The 20,238-nt window shown below is 29.4% G+C and overlaps 2 protein-coding genes across 2 annotated transcripts; both read left to right on the top strand.

Annotated features, from left to right (window-relative positions):
- Positions 1 to 10: 10 nt before the first annotated feature.
- LOC134830333 (unextended protein) lies at positions 11 to 9,633 on the top strand. Its single transcript, XM_063843780.1, has 6 exons — positions 11 to 907; positions 5,361 to 6,243; positions 6,697 to 7,342; positions 7,399 to 7,665; positions 7,730 to 8,064; positions 9,225 to 9,633. Exons 1-6 carry the CDS (start codon positions 423 to 425, stop codon positions 9,408 to 9,410), a joined length of 2,802 nt encoding a protein of 933 aa, XP_063699850.1. The 5' UTR covers positions 11 to 422; the 3' UTR covers positions 9,411 to 9,633.
- A 4,760-nt stretch (positions 9,634 to 14,393) lies between these two features.
- LOC134832535 (integumentary mucin C.1-like) lies at positions 14,394 to 15,686 on the top strand. The gene has a single exon (XM_063846596.1). It carries the CDS (start codon positions 14,394 to 14,396, stop codon positions 15,684 to 15,686), a length of 1,293 nt encoding a protein of 430 aa, XP_063702666.1.
- The last annotated feature ends 4,552 nt before the right edge of the window (positions 15,687 to 20,238 follow it).

Genomic DNA, 20,238 nt, shown 5'->3' with positions numbered 1-20,238 from the left:
ATAAAAATCGTCAACACACGAAAAACTATCGCTCTGTGAAAATTTGACTTTTTTCTCTCAAAAAATTTGGAAAAATTGCCACAAAAAATCCGAAAAAATGCATTTAATCCGCGAATTGTTATAACATTAATCGTTGACGTCTAACGTTCGTTTCTATCATCATTTACTCTCCGTTTATTGCAAAATTTATTCTTCACTCGTAAAAAAAAGAGAAATATTTAGTGAAAAAAGTTCTATAGCACATACCCTCAGTAGTCAGTATTTATTTACAAAATATTCGTCGTGTGTGAATTTATGTGTTTCGTCGTCGTCTTCGTGCGTTGTGTGAAGGCAGAGGCCCGTGATTTAGTACAATATCATAAAATATAGTGAAGTAGTGATTAAAATTGATAAGAAACGGCGAAAGAGAAAGAAAAAAAATAATGTTTTGGACGAGTCGAAGAACACACAAAAGGATATTGTGGACGTTTGAAACGCACTTTTTATCATTGAAACCTTGTGTGATTGTCGCGCTGCTTTTCGTGTCTTTGTTTTGCAATCGATACAACATCGCCAATGCGGCAAGCATTCAAGATCCGAACGTTGAGGGTGAATTGACAAGCGATGGAAGCGATGCCTTTCACCTAAACGTCACAAATCTCAAAGTTCTCACATCCGAGAAATATCTCGAGATACGAGGACACGGTTTCGATTTGCCCAAATTGCGCGACATTTCGTTTCACATTGCCACGGATGCCCACAAATGCAATAAAAGTGAACGAATCCTGCGAGTTATTGCCAAAAGTGAGTCATCGATCTTGTTGGAATTGAGCGACGTACTCACGAAAGGCGAGACAATGTACTTGTGTTATCAGGAAACGCTGAATTCGTCGTTAGTTCATCTCGGGGCGCAACACAAGTTTATCAGGTAAGGTCGTTGCGAATCATTTTCTCTGAAACTTCTCTCGACATGGAACGTTGCTTTGTGAGTTTCACACTTTTTTTACAACTGTGATAACTTTTTATCTGGTCTAATGCAAGATAAGGCGATAAGAAAATGACACACATAAAAAGCTCTCATTTTCATTTGTTGCCAATGAATTTCATTGTAGTTTTATGACATCCAACAGAGGCGTTTTTTTTGAATCTAAAAAAAAATAATGATTAAAATTTAAAAAAAAAAAATTATTTATTTTTAAAAAAATAATTTTCAATTTTTAAAATTCAATTTAAACAAATAAATGTTAAATTTTCAATTTAACAAAAAAAATTAAAAATTTGAAATAAAATAAAAATGGAAAGTTTAAGAAAAAAATTAAAAATTTAATTTAAATTGAAAAAAAAAATAATTTAATTAAAATTTTCAATTTTTAATTTTTTATAAATTTGAAAAAAATTAAAAATTTATAAAAATAAATTTAAAATTTTTTGAAAAAATTAAAAAATAAAAATTTTTGAAAAAAAAAATTAAATTAATAGACAAAATTGAGTTAAAAAAATTAAAAAAAAAAAAAATTTAGAAGAATTTTTTCGGGATCAAAAACTTTTTCTGTCACTGCATCGAGTATGGAATGAATGGGAGACAGACAATAATTGACAAACAAAGCAATCGAATCAATCGTTTATCGATTCAACAAATGTACAATAATTTCACTGCATTGTCGTCTTCCCTTTCGTTGAAATAAAAAACAAAGAGTGAATACGAGTGTGTCAATTTTCTCGCCTATTGTGCTTTAAAAATCAATATTTCCTTCCTCTTACTCGATTTTAAGTTCTTTGAAATTATGTTTTTGCTCTTTTAAGTTTTTTAAGCTTCGAGTCCTTGAAACATTTCCATCGAAACAATTGTCACCCTCTTACCAATTTAATTCATTTTTTTCTCCTCGTAATTTTTTTTTATGGAAAGTGTAAGTGTGCTGTTGATATCCAATTGTTGCTAACAAATAAATAACTGAATGACCCACAAAGTGCATTGCAGCAACGACATACGCACGTAATAATAAGCCGGGCACGTTAATCACATAAAAGTAGCGACTCGACGAGGCGAATGAACTTTATGTAAACAGAAGTTACGACAGACACTGCATTTTTTCTGCAAGCGAAAAAAAAGTTGTTTTGACAAGTTGTCTCTCTCTCTCTCTCTTCTATTGAACTTTTTTTTTTTAATTATTGCATATTATCATGAAAATAGGGCTCGAGGTCATTTCGCCGACGAATTCTGTGTAATTTTTCTTATCTCTCTTGTTGAATCACTTTTTTTGTAAAGACTTTGTAATTGTCGATGATTGAAAAAGTCCCCAATAAATAAATAATCACTTTGCTTAATTGAAGTGACCATGAAAAAAATTATAATAGTGAGTCACTTAAACGCACTTTTGTTAATTGTTGAAGATTTTTTGATGGTTTTGTAATCTTTTTGTTTGTTATTTGTCATTTCAATGCATTTTGATTGATATCCAGTTGATGTCAGAAAATACTACAAAAAAGTCGCTGTTCTCGTTCGTTGAACGCGTTAATGTTCTATTTGTTCAGTCAGAACAAAAACGAAAACAAAACGGGGAGACGTCTGGTTATTAACTTAATTGACTGAAAATTGCCCGATTATGCAATATTTCCAAAATGATGATGATAAAGATGATGTTGGAAGGTTTACTTCAGAGAGTACTTGAATATTAAATGAAATGTTTTTTTTAACGATCGTTTATCGTGATTTTTCGCCCAGATTGTTTTCCTCGAACGACCTTGCATGAGTCGGTTTATTTTTAGGGTGAATAATATTTCATAATGCGATGTTGTAAACGCATACACAGAGCGTTTTTCTATGGTATGAGGGAAAATTGACGTTCGTGCGGAATAAAATAGCAACCGCAATATTTGTTCGTTCTCTTAATTAATTCATGTGATTAAATGCTTGAAATGTTGTTGGATGGTCATTCAGGCAGAAAGTCAATTGCAATTCATCGATCTTGACAGCGCATTTTCACTAAAATATTTGAAAATATTATTTAATTTTTTTAACTTTTTTCAATTTAGGCCGTTCCAAATTTTTTCCGATGTTTTTGTCACAAAACATTTTTTTCAAAATAAAAAAAAAAGTTTTGAAATACTTTTTCATACAAAATGACAAAATTTAAAAGAATTTTGGCTATTTATGAATTTTTTAGTTATTTTTATGGTATATAAATGGAGATTTTGTGATTTAAAATTAATTTCAAGTGAAAAATTTAAACAAAAAAAATTCATAAAAAAAACTGTCAAAAAATTTTGAAAAATATTTTTTTTTATATATTTTTAAAAATGAATTTTTTATGTTAAATTTCGTTTTTCAATACAAAAATTCTTAAAAATTTAAAATATTTTAAAAAATTTTTGAAAATTCTTTTAAAAAAATATGGAAAAAGACCAAGAAATGGTCAATTTTGATGGAATTTTTAACTTTTTTGTTTGCTTCATTGAATTTTTGACTTGGGGCATGAGACAAAAACATTGTAAAAAATTTGGAGCGGCCTAAAATGTTTTTAAAGATTTTATTTTTTTTTCTTACCTTAAGATTTGTAAATTTTTTCATATTAAAAAAAATATTTTTCACAAATTTTTATCATTTGGTTTGTTGATTTTTTGTCTTTTAGATTTAAAAATTCACACAGACGAACATAATTTCGCTTGAAATCTCAAATTTTAGTCTGAAAAAGACGTTAAAACATTGCAATAAACTCATTATTTATAATTTCAATGACATTCGAACCTTTTTTCTCCACAATTTTATGGCTCCATATAAAACTGACAAGCCTTCCAACCCATATCTCGTTCATTTTTGTTGACACTTGTTTCCGCTTGTCCAAAAAAAAAGCGTTCAAATTACGTTGATTGTTCGTTCAGGTTCGTTCTTCTTCTTCTAAAGTAAATAGAATGTCATAATTTAATTAGTCAACATGAATCGATTGTTTGTTTACTACGGCTTTTTTTTCTACTACAAATTGTTATCGTGATCAACTGTGAAGAGAGATACTGCACACAACAAGTTTCATTCATTTCCATTCATTCAAGCGAACGATTGATTAGCATTTTCTCTGACCATTATCGAAATTCAGTGCCAAGAAATGTTCATCGCCTTTCCAAAAATAAACGTGATGAGTCATGTTTGTCTCTCCCATGAGATTTAAGTACCTGCGAATTGCACCAACATTTGCGTTACAACGAAATTTTCATGTGTTGGAACGAAAATTTGAGTTATTTTAGTTCGAATCGACACAATTTCGACGAAATTTTTGGCACTACAGCAAAAATCAAATTTTTCGTCAACATTGTTGTCGATTCTGTTCGGTTTTTCGATAACAATGCGAAAATGATAAGCGCCGATGTTGACGTCGACACGTGTAACGAAAAAAACTCTTGTAATCGCGTGTGCATGATGAAAAGCTACCGACATTGCATCACCTTGAATGAAGTACTTTGATTGATTTTTTCATTAAATTGTCCGTTCTTTGTTGTCTGTGGCGAAAAAAGCTCCCTTTACGATGAGAATTTACATAAAATTCGTTATAGACGAAATCTTGATTATCATTCTTGGCACGCAACTGCACATCTGTTCGTTCAGCGACTTGAAGGAATGCACCAAGTGTTAAATTCTTTGACACTGAAACGAAACGAAAATGTTTGTCATGCCATTGTAACCTAAGAATGCATGTAAAATTGCTTATTTATATAATTAGTTGCTTATGAAAAAATAAATAAACAAAAAAAAAGCATGAAGAAAGAATAAAAATGTAAACAAAGACGATACAAATTAAGTCGTCAATGAAATTTTTTGCAACGAAGCTCCTCAAATTTCAAAATATTTTAGACTTTTTGTGGAAGACTATTTAAAGAATTTTGCGATGATTCATTCCGAAAAATTAAATTATTTGCAAAATTGAACAATTTTAATAAAAAAAAAATCATAAATGTCAATTCAAAAATTTTTCCGTTAAAAAATTTGAAATTCACTTTTTTGCTAATTCAACAAATTAAATCTTTAAAATTTTCATATTTTTTTAAATACCAAATTTTTTCATTAAAAAAATCAAGTTTAAAAACTTTTTCATCAACAAATTTTAGATTCACTTTTTTTTTCTAAAATTTTTTATTCTAATGTAAATGTTTTCATTTTGAACAAATTTTTTTATTTGAAACTTAAAAATTAGTTATTTTGTTGAACATTTTTACGCGTTAATGAAGATGTTTACTACAAACGACGCAATTTATCGTCAGCAAATTCTTATTTTTAAACATTTCAACGGAAGTTCTTCTCACATTACTCTTTTAACTTACCCATGAATCGATACTTTGTGTCACAAATTTCATAATAAACAATTTTTTTCTTCTCTTCTTCTTGTTTTCAGCAATACCGATGATGAATTTCGCATTTATGGGTTTCGTGTCGAACATGCCGAGAAGGAGCATTCCATGAATGATGCTGGAATAACGAAAACTATGGCTGATCAAACGCTTGAGCTGCGAATTTTTGGAATTGGTATCACAGAAGAGACGGGAATTGCATTTACGAAGTACGACAAAGGCGACGAATATGCGACAGTTTGTCAAGTAACTTCGACAAAAGTGTTCAAAGTCAGCCCGGGATCCATTCGTGATGGAAGTGCTTTGGTTACTGTCACTTTTGGCGCTGTCGATGAAGAATATTTCATTTGCGCAAAGCCCACACATCAAGGAGGGTTCTTGTTTCAAGGCACTGACGATTGGATGAAACTTATTGTACATACGCCAATGTTGCCGATTTGGTTGCAGCTGATGATCATCGGGATTTGTTTGATGTTTTCCGCACTCTTTTCGGGCCTTAATTTAGGTTTAATGTCACTCGATCGCACGGATTTGAAGATTTTGTGTAATACGGGCACGGAGAATGAGCAACAACATGCACGAACGATTCAGCCTGTGCGCGATCACGGAAATTACTTACTTTGCAGTATATTACTCGGAAATGTGTTGGTTAACTCAACATTTACAATTTTATTGGATGGTTTAACATCCGGCTTGTTAGCTGTTGTATTCTCAACATTGTTGATTGTCGTGTTTGGTGAGATTACGCCGCAGGCTATTTGTTCGCGGCACGGATTAGCAGTAGGTGCGAAAACGATTTGGGTAACGAAAGCTGTGATGTTGATTACTTTTCCCCTCTCGTATCCGACATCGAAGATTTTGGATTATCTGTTGGGAGAAGAGATCGGAAACGTTTACAATAGAGAACGTTTGAAGGAATTGGTTAAGGTAAATTTCAAAAAAATTTTTTTTCTTTAAAAAAATGTTGAAAATTTTTATTTTATATCAAAAATTATTTAAAACTGATTTGAAGATAAAAATTTATTTATATCTTGACAGTTTTTGTTTAAAAATTTGTAAATGTCAATTCAAAAAAATTACCGTTAAAAATTTTTAAATTGATTTTTCGCTTATTGAAATAAGAAAAAATAAACTGATTTTCAAAATAAATTATTTCGTTGGAAAAATTATATTTTTTTGTAAAATTTAAAAAAATTAAAAAAAATAAAATTTTTAATTAAAAAATTTGTAAATGTCAATTCAAAAAATTACCGTTAAAAATTTGGTATTTTTGACTTTTTCTTTCAAAATAATTAAAAAATCGATTTTTTAAATAAAATTTTTCACAATTGAAAGCTTTTTGTCTCTACTTTTAATTAAATGTTGTTTTTCCTTTCAAAGGTAACAACAGACATCAACGACTTGGATCGCGACGAAGTGAATGTCATTTCCGGCGTTCTTGAACTTCGCAAGAAAACTGTTTCCGAGGTCATGACACACATCGAAGATGCTTTTATGCTCTCCATCGATGCCATTCTCGACTTCGAAACAGTATCTGAAATTATGAAATCTGGATTTTCTCGTGTTCCGGTCTACGAAGGAGAGAAAAATAACATTGTCACGTTGTTGTACATCAAAGATTTGGCATTCGTTGATCCTGATGACAATACGCCGCTTAAAACTTTGTGCGAATTTTATCAAAATCCGTGTCATTTTGTGTTTGATGATTTGACACTCGACATAATGTTTAAGCAATTCAAGGAGGGTAACAAGGGACATATGGCATTTGTTCATCGCGTAAACAACGAAGGCGACGGAGATCCGTTCTACGAGACAATTGGGCTTGTAACGATGGAAGATGTCATCGAGGAGTTAATTCAGGCGGAAATTATGGATGAAACGGATGTTTATACGGACAACAGGAAGAAAGTGCGACGCAAACGCACGAAGGAACACGATTTCACGGTATTTGTGGAGCGTAAGGATAATCAACGGATGCGAATTTCGCCGCAATTAACGTTAGCTACCTTCCAGTATTTGAGTACAAGTAAGTTGAAATGCACGAATTTTTGTGAAAAATCTCTAAAATAATGAAATTTTCAGCTCTCGATGCATTTAAACCCGACCAAGTATCGGAAACGATCTTGCGTCGCTTATTAAACCAAGATATTGTTCGTCATATCAAGTGCAAAGGCAAAGATAAGAACGACGAAAGCATGTTCATCTACCAAACGGGAAAACCTGTCGACTATTTTGTCCTCATTTTGGAAGGAAGGGTCGAAGTTCTCGTTGGAAAAGAGAATATGATGTTCGAAGCAGGTCCATTTACGTATTTTGGTAAACAAGCGTTGATCCAAAATGTCACTGTTGGTAAGAAATTTCAAATAAAATTTTAATTTTTTCACATTTTATGAAAAAAAATTTTTTTTTTCAGCTGATTCGCCATCGCAAATAATGGGATCTTTGCAATCTCTCAACATGGATGCCTTGATTCGACACACTTTCATACCGGATTACTCCGTAAAAGCTGTCACCGAGACAATTTATCTCGCCATCAAACGTAATCTGTATCTTGCTGCGAAGCGTGCTACGTTAATGGAACGTAAACAACGATGCGGCGATCCAACAAGTGATGCGATCGACGATGAAGTTGAAAAGTTGTTGCATTCTTTGGATGACGACGATCCGAGTGTGCATGCATCTGTGCCCAATTTGAATGGAAATACGCCAAAAGCGAGCAAACCTGCAAGTCCAACGACAATAGTCAACGTAAGTTTCGACAGTTATGCCATCAAGTGAAAAAAATCGAAATTTCCGAATAAAAGTCAAATTTAGTCATCTTGAGCGAAATCTTTCGAGGCTTCTTCTTCAATCTCAATCTCGTGTTGCACGTCACAGTCATAAATCAAGAGACTTTGACAGAGAGATAAGATTTTAAAAATTTCCATCTTTGTAATCTTATATGGGTCTATTGTTTATCTCGCTACTGATGCTCATTATCTTGTCTTGATACTTTTGAGATAGTAATTTTTCTCACATAAAAAATCTTTTTCTCCGTTCCACGCGAAGAAATTCAAAGACAGCGGCATCTTTTAGAGCGAAACTCAAATTCTGAAGATCTGAAGCTCGATCGAGATCCAAGAAACTTGTACAAAAAGAGAATTTTCCCATGACTGACTGAACAATTGCTCAAGTAGAAGAATAATGAGATGCTAATTAGGCGTCTTAACAGTCGAAAGGTGCTTGTCTGTACTAAAAGTTAATTAAACAAAATTTTAAAAATGTGAAAATGAGCTTTTCACGATCATTTTTTATGCATTAAGGACGTTACAACTTTGAAAAGTATTTCGTGTTACATGAAATTATTAAATTTTGAAGAAAATTTAAAAAATATTTTTTTAATTTTTCTAAAAATTTTTCTTCAAGTTTTAAAAATTTAAAAAAAAAAAAAAAAATTTATGAGAATTTAAAAAAAATATTTTTTATTTTAAATTTTTTAAAAATTATTAAATTATTTTTTAAAACTAAAAAAAAAAATTTCCAAAATTTGCCAAAATTTTTATTTTCTTAATTTTCCAAAAAAGTCATATAATTTATATAACAAATTTTTGTTGACAAATAACAAAAAAAAAAAATTAGAAAATTATTAATTTTTAAATTTTTCTAAAAATTTTTAAAGTTTCATTAATTAGAAAATTAAAAAAAAAATATTTTTTTCAAAATTTATTTAACAAACCAAATAAAAAAAATTAATAAAATAGCAAAACTTAAAAAAATAACAAAAAATTATTTTTCAATTTTTTTTTTTAATTTTCAAAAAATTCATAAAAATTAATTTTGAAAAATCTTTTTTAAAAAAAATTTAAAAAATCTAAAATTTAAGTTTTTTAAAAATTAATTAATTTTTTTAAAATTTTTTTCTTTAACAGGATTCCCATTCAAATGGCATGAGTGGTCCCGCAACACCCGTCAACGTCCCGATATCAACTTCGTTGGGCGTTTTCAATCCAAATAACCGAAGCAATAGTTTAAACTACACGGTGCAACGAGAAATTGGTGCTAATAACACAGATGAGGAAATCCAAGCCCCATTATTGCCACGCTCAAAGTCATAACGATACGACGCCCTGAGATACGAAAAGCGTGTACTTGCAATTAATTACTATTAAAAAAAAAAAAAGAAAAAAGTATATTGTTACCAGATTGAAATTTATTTACTACTCTCTCTATTACAAAACTCTTCTCTCTCTCTGTAACATTATTATTTAAAAAAATTTCTGTAAAAAAAAAATGACAAAAACGCATGACGACGTTACTTAAAAGATAAAAAAAACTTAAGAAGACGTTTACTTAAAAAAAAAATCTTGTAAAAATAGAAATTTAAATCATGAACAAAAAATGACAAAAATTTGTTAAAAATTCTCTGAGAAACAAAACTATCTTCATATAGTGATATATTCCTTTAAAAATATATTTAAACAAAAAAAAATATTATTAAGTAGAAAAAAGCAATAAAAATTGACCGACATCAAGTTTTTTGAAGTTTTTTCCTTATTTTGTTAGTTACCGTTCTTTGTTGAAAATTTTAAGAGCTTTGCAAAAAAAATGTACAAACTACAATTTTAACAAGGGACTAAAAATCAATCAAAAAAAAGTAAAACAAGCTTTACAAGTGTTTCGAATTGACCCCTTGAAGAAAAAAAAAATCTATAAAAAATTTTAGTAGATGAGAAAAAAAATTGTAAAAAAAAGTGTAAAAAAATTAAATGTACTATAAAAACAAACAAAAAAAATTTAATGATGGAAGTGAATTATTATTACTTAGTAGATGAAAAAAAAACAGAAGAAAAAACAATAAAATATATTATAGAAATTCCATTTTAATGAAATCCAAACAAAATTTTGTTTATTTAAAGAATTTAGAGATCATCATTTTCAAAAAGTGGTTCAAAATTTGTTTCCATAAATTCATTCAAGAGTTCGTCTTCTTGTTCAGAAGTCAAAATTTCATCAGTTTGACTACTTTTTGGTTCATTTTCTTCTACAATTTCGGGATTTTCTTCTAATATTTCATCGTTTTTGCTTAAAATTGCTTCTGCTTCGTCAATATTTTGCGATGTCGTTGCCTTTTCAACTTGAATTTCTTCAGTTTCTTCTTGATTTTCGACATTTTCTTGAATTAAAGTCACATTTTCTTCCGAATCAGCTTGTCCCGCTTCAATATGCACCATTTGCGAGACAAATCCAAAGGTTTGAGTATGAACCATAGTTAACGAGGAACGTTGATTTGCGGGAACTTCTTCTTCTTGTTGATCATCGTGACTTTCATGACTCGGTTCATCTTGTTTTAGTAACGGATTTTCAGTAAAGAGAACGTAACATTCGCCGGGCATGAGATTACAAATGTTCATTTCCTGCATTTCTTCCATCGCTCGTTCGATTTTTTCTTCAACGTTGGCAATGGGACGCAGAGTTTCGTTGATCATTTCGATAAAATGCTTGATTTCTTCAAGAGTTGGAGAATGGTTCAGTTGATGATGGTAGAAACCAAGCGCTTTGATGATTTGACGAAAGATCTTTGATTCGATTCGTTCAGACATTTTGAAGAAAATTTCGTATTGAAGAGGAAAATTTCAACGAGTTGACATGAAAATCGAAGTTTACTATGATAAAAAAAAAATATTTAAAGAAATATTTAAAAAAAATTTAAAAAAATAAAGCATGAAAAACGAAGTTTACTATGATAAAAAAAAAAATTAAGAAATATTGAAAAAAATAAAAAAAATATAAAAGAAAATATTTAAAAAAATATTTGAAAAATAGAAAAAAAAAAATTCTGAAGTTTTCAACTTTTAAAATAATTTTTTCATTTAAAAAATTATAAGTAAAAAAAATAAAAAATTATAAAAAAATAAGAAAAAAATTAAACTATGAAATTTTTAAATTTTTTTTTTAAATATTTTTAAAAATTTTTTTTTAAATATTTTTTTCTTAATATTTTTTTTATATTTTCGTTTAAAAATATAAAAATAAAAAAAAAATGTAAAAATTAAAAATTTTATTTCGTAAAATACCTGCCGTTTGCACTTTAAAATCACATTCACGCTAATTCAATTTCTTCTCTGAATTGAGACGAATGAAAATGATAAATGTGAATATCCGGTTTGGCGCCTCTCGTGAGAAGCAATTCAACTAATGATGGCGCTGGCGTCCTTATCAATTGCATTCGTCTCATGGAAATCGGTGCCGGAAATGCGGTAAAATAAGGCGTCGCTTCATTTCAATTCAAATCAAACGGTCGTTATTCAAATCATTATTTTCTTCATTTTTTTACTCCATTTCATCATAATTTAACATCGACAAGTTAAATTTAAAGCAATTTCTCTTCTCTTCCGCATAAATTATAAAATTTCTGAATCCTTAATTAAATTATCGTTAATTGTTAGCGATACCCCTTTTTGCCATGCTTCATCTCATGCTCAAACGACGACGAAGGCAAAAGTGTAAAAGTGATAATGGAAAAATTATATTTAACTTAATTAAAATCTTTCCTTTATCTCGACTTTCGACTCTGTACAAGAAACAATTTTCACTCAATTATCATATCTTGCGTTATTTAACGTCGTTTTCTTCGTAAAGAAAGGAAAAAGATGAACAAGTTTTCGGTATCATTTTTATTGTTTAATAACTTTTGTGAGTGATTCAAATTGAGTTAATGAAAGTTAAGAGGATTAAAAAATTGAACATTTTTCACCTGCCTCCGTTCTCAGGACTCTTGCGCGAAAAAAAAGTCCTAAACAAAAACTGGCTGATTTTTTTTTGCATAATGTAACATGATTATGTAAATTTTTGAGGAACAGAAAAAAAAATAATGCGAATATGCTATGGAGAACAGAAAAAAAGTTTTTTCCACAGGTTTTAATGGTTCTCTGCACGATTTTTATGTTCAGTTCATAAATAATAAAATATGAGTGTGTGAGTCTAAACTCGCAGGTCCGCAGGTTTTTGTCGTCTAACCAGCGAGCGCGAATAATTGGCAAACACACACAAACACTCGACCATAAATTTCAACTGGAAACAAACAAAAGCAGAGGAGTTCCAACGAAACAGGCAGAAAAAAAGTAAACTAAAAACAAAACACAAATTTATAAGCTTAACGAAAAATTATTAGCAGCACAGGAACACCAACAATGCCATGAGTCGGAGTACAAAAGTCAAGGAAGGTAGAAAGTACGAACGTGAAGGAAAAATAACGAGAAGAGAATGGCCCATAATTATAGTAATTGTTTCTTTTTTTATGAGTTATTGCACAATTTATGCATATTTATAATGAAATTAACAATTCAACGCGAAACGGTTTTCTGTGTGGTTATGCAGATTTTCGACGGAGTAAAAAGTGTGGTGTGTCAGAAAAGTGCCATTTATTTATTTTAATAAATATTCAACGGAAGTGCAAAAAGGTAGAGAGCGACTTGCCGTTATTTATGAAGCTGACGAGAGGTGAGTTGTTTGGGTTTTGTTTTTGTTCGTCGTCGTCGTCGTTTGCGGTGACGACAAGTGCTTTCATTATTCTTCTTCTCCTTCCGTGATGATGGATTATGGAACGGGTTGTGAAGGGGATGATTTGTCATTGTTTGTGTCAAGAAAATTCTTGCTGAAAACTCGTTTTTCTTCGTTTTGTGAAGTCAGGCAATGTTTTGTTGAGAGACTTTAAATGGGAATTTTAGTCAAATTTTTAGTTTATTTCGAGTCACAGTTGGATATTTTTGGATCAAAGTTAGTTTTTTTATTCATTGAAAAGTGAGTTTTGTTCAATTTCAATCAAATTTTAATTTTTTGGTGTTCTCATATATGTTGACACATATTTTTTAAAATAAAAAAATAAAATTTATTTTTTATTTTATTTATTTCAAAAAAATTATTTTCATTTTTTTTATTTTAATTTAATTTTAAATTAATTTTATTTTAATATTAAAAAAATTAATTTTTTTATTTTATTTTATTTTAATTAATTTTAATTTAATTTTAATTTAATTTTAGAAAATAAAAAAAAAATTAATTTATTTATTTTAAAATATAAAAAAATATATTTTTTTTCAAAGCTGAAAATAGCCTGAAAAACAGGATATAAAAAATTTAAAATTTTTGCTAAAATTTAATATGAAAATACGAAATTTTTTTCAAATATCTATTTGTTCGTTCTTAACCTTGAAAATTAAAAAATACGTAAAAAATACGTAAAAAATACGTAAAAAAATACGTAAAAAATTCAAATTATATTTTTTATGTTTAGTTGATGGTTTTGAATGTAGATCTGTAACATGCATGGATTTTTTCATGAAAAAAATTTTTTTTTTCTAAAATATTTTATTTTAAGAAAATTTTTAGCCTACTTTGAAACAAAGAATTTAATCGAGATTTTTTAAAAATATTTTTAATTAAAATTTTCAAAAAAAAATTTTTTTTTTGTTTGAAAGAAGAAAATTTTGAACCAAAAATAATTTTTCGTTACATCTCCAGTTACAAAAGGTCAACGTTCGATCAATTTTTGCCTTTTTTGACTTCTATAAAAAAAACATCTAAAAAGCAGTTTCATGTAAATTTTTGTCGTAAACATCGTTCCATTTTATCCGCTAAACGTGTGTCCTCGCACAGCGATAAAAAAGTCTTTAATAGACTAAAAAACCTTCAAAATCAATCATCTTAGATAGCATGCCATTTAATCCGCATCAAACAAACAAAAGATCCACAAAAGATAAAAAAAAAATCATCAATGAACTCATAGTATTTTATTAAAAAAAAAAAAAAATTGTGTCTAATGAGATGCGCAAAAACCAGAAACGATTCAGTAAAAGTGACCTACATCAAATTGAATCGAAAAGACTTATTTTAACACCTGACCATGACGTAATATGGAGATTAAACAAGAATCTCAACATTTTATTTATACATTTTGAGCAAAAAAGCAGACGGATCACACAAATTTTTGGGCTTGACATGCGTGTGGTAAATCCTGTTTCAGTTAGTATTGAAAGAACTTTTAAACGGTACGCGCGCGCGCATCGATTAATCAAACAAAAAAATATAAAAATTTCAAAATGAGAGCATTTTTGGTAATTTTTTGCTTTTTCCTGCAGCAAAGTGACGCGAAAATCTACCAACGATGCGAATTGGCGCGAGAATTGCATCAGAGACATCAATTGCCGCGACTGGAAGCTGCGATGTTCACATGTATTGCGGAAATTCACAGCGGATTAGATACTTCCGCCTTCTCGACGAATCGCGGAGTACATTCGTATCACGGCTTGTTTCAGTTTAGCGACGAGTATTGGTGTTCAGTAGCGGGCGAGCCGAAAATTTGCGACGCTACATGCGGAGAATTCAGAGATAATGATGTTGCGGATGACATTTATTGCGCTTGGTATCACGTTTATGCGCATCATCATCAATATTCGGGCGACGGATTCGATGCGTGGGATGCTAATGACTATTGCAAGGCGAATTTGGAGACGTACACAAGTTGTTTGGATCAAACTAGTTCCCGTGTTTCGTCTTTTAGAGGCACAACGCGACAAATTACGACGAGACCAACAACTGCGAGAGCAACTTCTCGCCCCAGATCGAATCACAAGTCGAAAATTTATCAAAGATGCGAATTGGCGAAGGAATTGTACAACAAATACGATGTCGAATGGGATGATTTGCCGACTTACGTTTGTTTGGCAAGCAAAGAATCGAAATACCGAACAAATGCTTTGACAAATTCGAAATACGGGATTTTCCAAATTAGTGAGAAGCAATGTAATGGAGTTTGTGGCGTCGATTGTGACTCGTTGCATGATACAAATCTCGAAGATGACGTTAATTGCATGAAAACTCTCTTCACGGCGCCCCAAAATTTGTATTCCGAATGGAATTCGTTCCGTGAATGTCGTGACGGCGACAAATGGACTTTTGTGGATAAATGTTTCGAATACGAAGATGAAGAAGTGACAACGACAACTCGACGTCCTGTAACGACAACAACTCGTCGTCCCGTAACGACAACAACGCGACGTCCTGTGACAACGACAACTCGCAGAACGACAACAACTCGTCGAACGACGACAACTCGAAGACCTACGGTAACAACAACGCGACGCACAACGACTCAACGAACGACACGCGCAACAACAACTCGCGCCGTAACTCTTGCTCAACGTTTCCAACAAGCAACGAAGCTGCCTGACATCGAAATTCCTGCGACAAGTCTCTTGCCGCCGTTAGAAGACTCGGATTTCACGACAACTTTTAGAACAACGACGCAAAGGACGACAACTCAACGCATTTTCACGACAACCGAGAAGATCCCGGAACTAATTTTGACGCTACAACCGCCGTTGGAAGACTAAAAAAGGTGTTTTTTTGAAGAAATATTTAAAGTAGAGTAGAGAAAAAGAAGCAACAATGTCGTTGGAGGTCTCAAGCAAATAACCTGTTCGACAATAAATTAAACCTGGCGAGTATTTAAAAAACCGCAATAAAATATTTTAAGTGCGTTCTTAATGTGCGGTTACTTTTTTTTATTTTATATTCTTACAAGAAACAAACGCGCGGAAAAATAAACAAAACACGTTAAATTTTCATGGCATAAAAATAAATTTTTCAGTAATCAAAATATAATATCACTTAAGTGTCTCTTCTTTTCTTCATTTTATTTTTTTTTGTTGGTCAGAAATTTTTTATTTTTTTTTTTTGTGTAATATAATAAATTTTATAGAAGAACATAAAATAAAAATATCTAGACAAAGTGCGGTGCAATAAATTTTAACGAAATTCTGTCTTTTGTTAACGAGATTCTTTTGCGAAATTCGTTCGGATGCCATTTGAAAGGGAATTTGATTAAAAATGATGTAAAGATTTCGCCTCTGGTTAAGATTTTGTTTTATCTTTCCTGAATTATTTTGATTTTCAAGTCCTTTTATTGCAAAAAATTTTTTTTTATTTTAGTAAAAAATTTACTTTTCGCAATTTTTTATATACATTTTCTTACAACTCACATTAGTAATTTTTGTCCGTCTCAGCAAACTTTTTTTATTTTAAGAGATAGATAGCTCAAAGTAAGGTCAAAACATGTTGAAATTTGTCCCACAAAGTACGCTTATAATTAGATTTTCAACTTTCATCTATCATATGGGATATTCCCATATAAGCCTATAAAAAATATTAAAAAAAATATTTAAAAAAAAATATTTAAAAAAAAATATTTTTAAAAAATATTTAAAAAACATACATTAAAAAATATTAAAAATAGATGAACAAAAGTGTTAAAAAAACTTAAAATAAAACATTTGAAAAAAAAAATGAACTAAAAAGTAAATAATAAGGGCTGTATTTTTTACATTTTAGTTCGTTTTTTTTTTAAATGTTTTATTTTTAGTGTTTTTAATATTTTTATAATATATATTTTTTATATATTTTTTTATTAATATATTTTTTTTTTGCGATTTTGAATGAATTATTTTAACTTGAGTTGAGATAAATTTAAGTTTTTACAATTTCTTCGGAATAGAAGCAAAAAATCAATCAAGCATGTAAGTTATTTCTTGATTGGAACTTGTTGAAAGACATATAGTGAAGACGAGCGAACGAGATGAAGGTTCAAATAAATAAATCCTTTTCATCATCATTTAAAATGCTTTTAACAAAGTTTTACAAGCAATTTATGTCAAAAGAAATATCTCTGTCAGACAGAGGGGACAGGTTGAAAGATGTTTTTGCATTGATAAGTAAAATATGTTTCCTTTCCTTCATCGTTTTTGCTGTCGTTCGTTGTCTACCACAAATAAATCCAACAATCTACGCATATGCGAATTCTCTCTTGACTCCGATGTAAGACGAAGAAAACGTCGGAGGGTGCATGTTTTTGTTATTTATTGACCATTTTATGAGATTTTCTATTATGTTTTTGTCTCCTTGTCGGACCGTCAGAGAAGAAGGGAGAGACTTTCTTTTGATATTGATAACCTCTTTTGGATGTTTTTTGTGGCAAGAGATTCGCATCACAGGAGTGCAGCTTTTGAGGGACAATTTGAAATTTGATGTTTTGAAGGTAAGTTTGATGATTTTTAAAAAATTCTTGGTTTAAATTGTACAGAGAAATTTAAAAAATTTTCATCAAAAAAATTAAAAAAAATTTTAAAAATTTTAAAAATTAAAAAAATATTTAAACAAAATTTTTAATAAATAAAAAAAAAATAAAAAGAATTTAAAAATAAAAAATGTTTTCTAAAAAAAAGAAATAAATAAAAAAAAACATTTCAAAAACTAAAAACAAAAGTTTAAAAAAAATATTTTTTTGAATTTTAAAATTTTAAATTCTAAAAAATTAAAAAAAAAATTATTTTAAAGTGAAAAAAATTAAAAAACTTTTTCTTAATTAAACTGTTTTAAAAAAAAATAAATTTTTAAAAAATAAAAAAAAATCTTTATTGAACTTTTAAGAAAAAAAAATTAAAAAAAAATCTTAAAAAAGTTGAAATAAAGTATGATGAAAAATTTACAAATCACTTTGTATTGTTTTAATCTAACTTTAGCTAATTTATTTAATAAATTAACTTAATTTTTGAAATAAGAAAAAAATTATTAAGAGTTCATAAAAAAAAACTTACCATCCTTCAAATTTTTTTAGAAACGCCTTTTTTCACATCCCTGAAATGAAAATTGTACGAAAATGGCTTGAAACGACGTGGAAATGGGAGGAATGTTATAAATAATCGTTTAACTTTTCCGACATAAATTACTTTTTTTTATTACCTTTTCTCCGTCGTCTGCTGAGAGGGCAGTTTTAATGGACATGAACTCGGAGTTATTTCAATAAAGTTGTCTCAAAAGTGCGTCACCTTTGAATCCTTTCTTTCGTTTTTTGGAATCTGTGTGGTCAACCACACGTTCGTTCGATCTTTTACGACTTCGCATTCCATTCGCAATCAGAGATAATTAACGCAAGAACATGCAATAACCACGAAATAGCAACCAGAAAGTCATTAACATTATCCTCTTTTATATGATACGAAATCCGGGCAGACAGCGATGACAAAAAATGCAAATCCCAGTAGCGAACAGCGTTCGATGACGACACAAGACACGAAAATGTACGGAAATCTAATATCCATCCAATTTGTGGTTTTACTTTTAACTCTGCTTCTCGTCGTTTTCGATATCTTTGATGGCAACGCAGCATCGACACTAATGCAAACAGACAGTATTCATGTCTTGATGATTATTTTATTTGCCATCTGCCGATAGTCGTCGTTTCACGTGTGTAATTTGAGCCGATTTTCGGTGCTGTGCAACAAAGAGACGAAAAAATGAAAGAAACAAAGCGGCAATCAACACATCATCTCGCCATCGACCAAAAGTTGACGTCAAACGAAGCTTCCGCGTGTGAGAAATGGGAATTCGTGTCGTCAAACATCAACTTTTCTTGCACCGTCATGACTTTATTGAAAAGTCAGAAGGAGTTAATAACGAAAAAAAAAAATTAATGATCGCCATGGCGACAGGAACGAGTGCCAACGTCGCGTCAAAATTGACTTTCGATATCTTTGCCGTAAAATTTACATCGTAGTAGAACCAATGGGCGCTTATTTGATAAATGATGTTCTTCTTTCGTTCTATTCGAAACCATTACCGCGCGGATTAACGCACATCACCGCCGTGACATGGATTTTCGTTGTCTATCCATCAATCAATCTTTTATTTCTCCAATCATCATCAGCAGCCGATCATCCTTTAAGTAGTAATTTTCGTGTTTTTGTTTGAGTTTGATTGAATGCTAGACATCTCGTTCTTTATTTATTCTTTTTTTGTTGAGGCGTAATTATATTTTTCGATTTGAATGAGCCTTTACGTGAACATTGTTAAACTTCTTTTTTTCTCTCGATGAAATTATTGCTTCTCATTGAACAATAATAATGTAATATAATGTAATAATGGATGAATGATGATTTGAAATGCAAGCTGTGGCGGCAAATAAGTAGATCAATCATTTTTTGAGGCAAGCCATTGATGAAAAGTTTAATTTTTTTGTTAGTTTGTAACGGGAAAAGTTGATTTTATGACTTGAGTTATAGTTTTTGACTTGAAATTTATTTTCGAAAATTAATTTCAAGCTTTTAAAAATTTTTTTTAGATCTAAAATTGATCTTTTAAGTTTTAAAATTTATTTTTCAGTTTTAAAAGTAAGATATAATTCTTCAAAATTATGTTTTTAACTCTTTTTCATATATAAGAAATTTATTAATTTTTTAAAAGAAAATTTTAAAGAAATTTTTTTTCTGCTGTTTAAATGAACTTTTCAATTTAAATCTTCTATTAAAGAAAAAAAAAATTGAAAAAAATTTAGTTGAAATAAATTGATTTGTAAATTTGAGTGATATGTAAATTTTTCATCATATTCACTTTCTTAAATTTTATTGGAAAAAATTTTTTAAGCGTAAATTTAAATTATATAATTTTAAAAACTTAAAGATTCATTAAAAAAAAATAATTTCATGACTTAAAGAATCATTTGAAAAGCTGAACATTTTATTACACTAATTTATTTTGTTTTTGTCAAAAAATTAAATTAATTATAAAATTTAAATTAATTTTTTTACTTTTTAAAAATTAAAAAAAAAAATAAATTACAGTGCAATATTTTTTTTAGCTTTTTGATTAATTCTTTAAAGTCTAAAAATTATTTTTAAATGAATCTTTAAATTTTTAAAATTAAAATTTTATCTTTCAAATGAACTTTTCAAACGCAACAAAAATTATTTTTTAAAATAAAAAAAAATAAATAAATTCAAAATTTTCTTTTAAAAATTTTAAAATTATTAAAATTATTTTTGACTTTTGAAATTTTTGATTTCGATTTTGAAATGAAATAAAACTTTATCATAAAAATTGTTAAAGTTTAAT

This window comes from Culicoides brevitarsis, chromosome 2, assembly GCF_036172545.1.
Source record: "Culicoides brevitarsis isolate CSIRO-B50_1 chromosome 2, AGI_CSIRO_Cbre_v1, whole genome shotgun sequence".
Classification (NCBI taxonomy): domain Eukaryota; kingdom Metazoa; phylum Arthropoda; class Insecta; order Diptera; family Ceratopogonidae; genus Culicoides; species Culicoides brevitarsis.
Note: the sequence above shows the minus strand (reverse complement) of the source record. Positions and strands in the feature narration are given on the sequence as shown.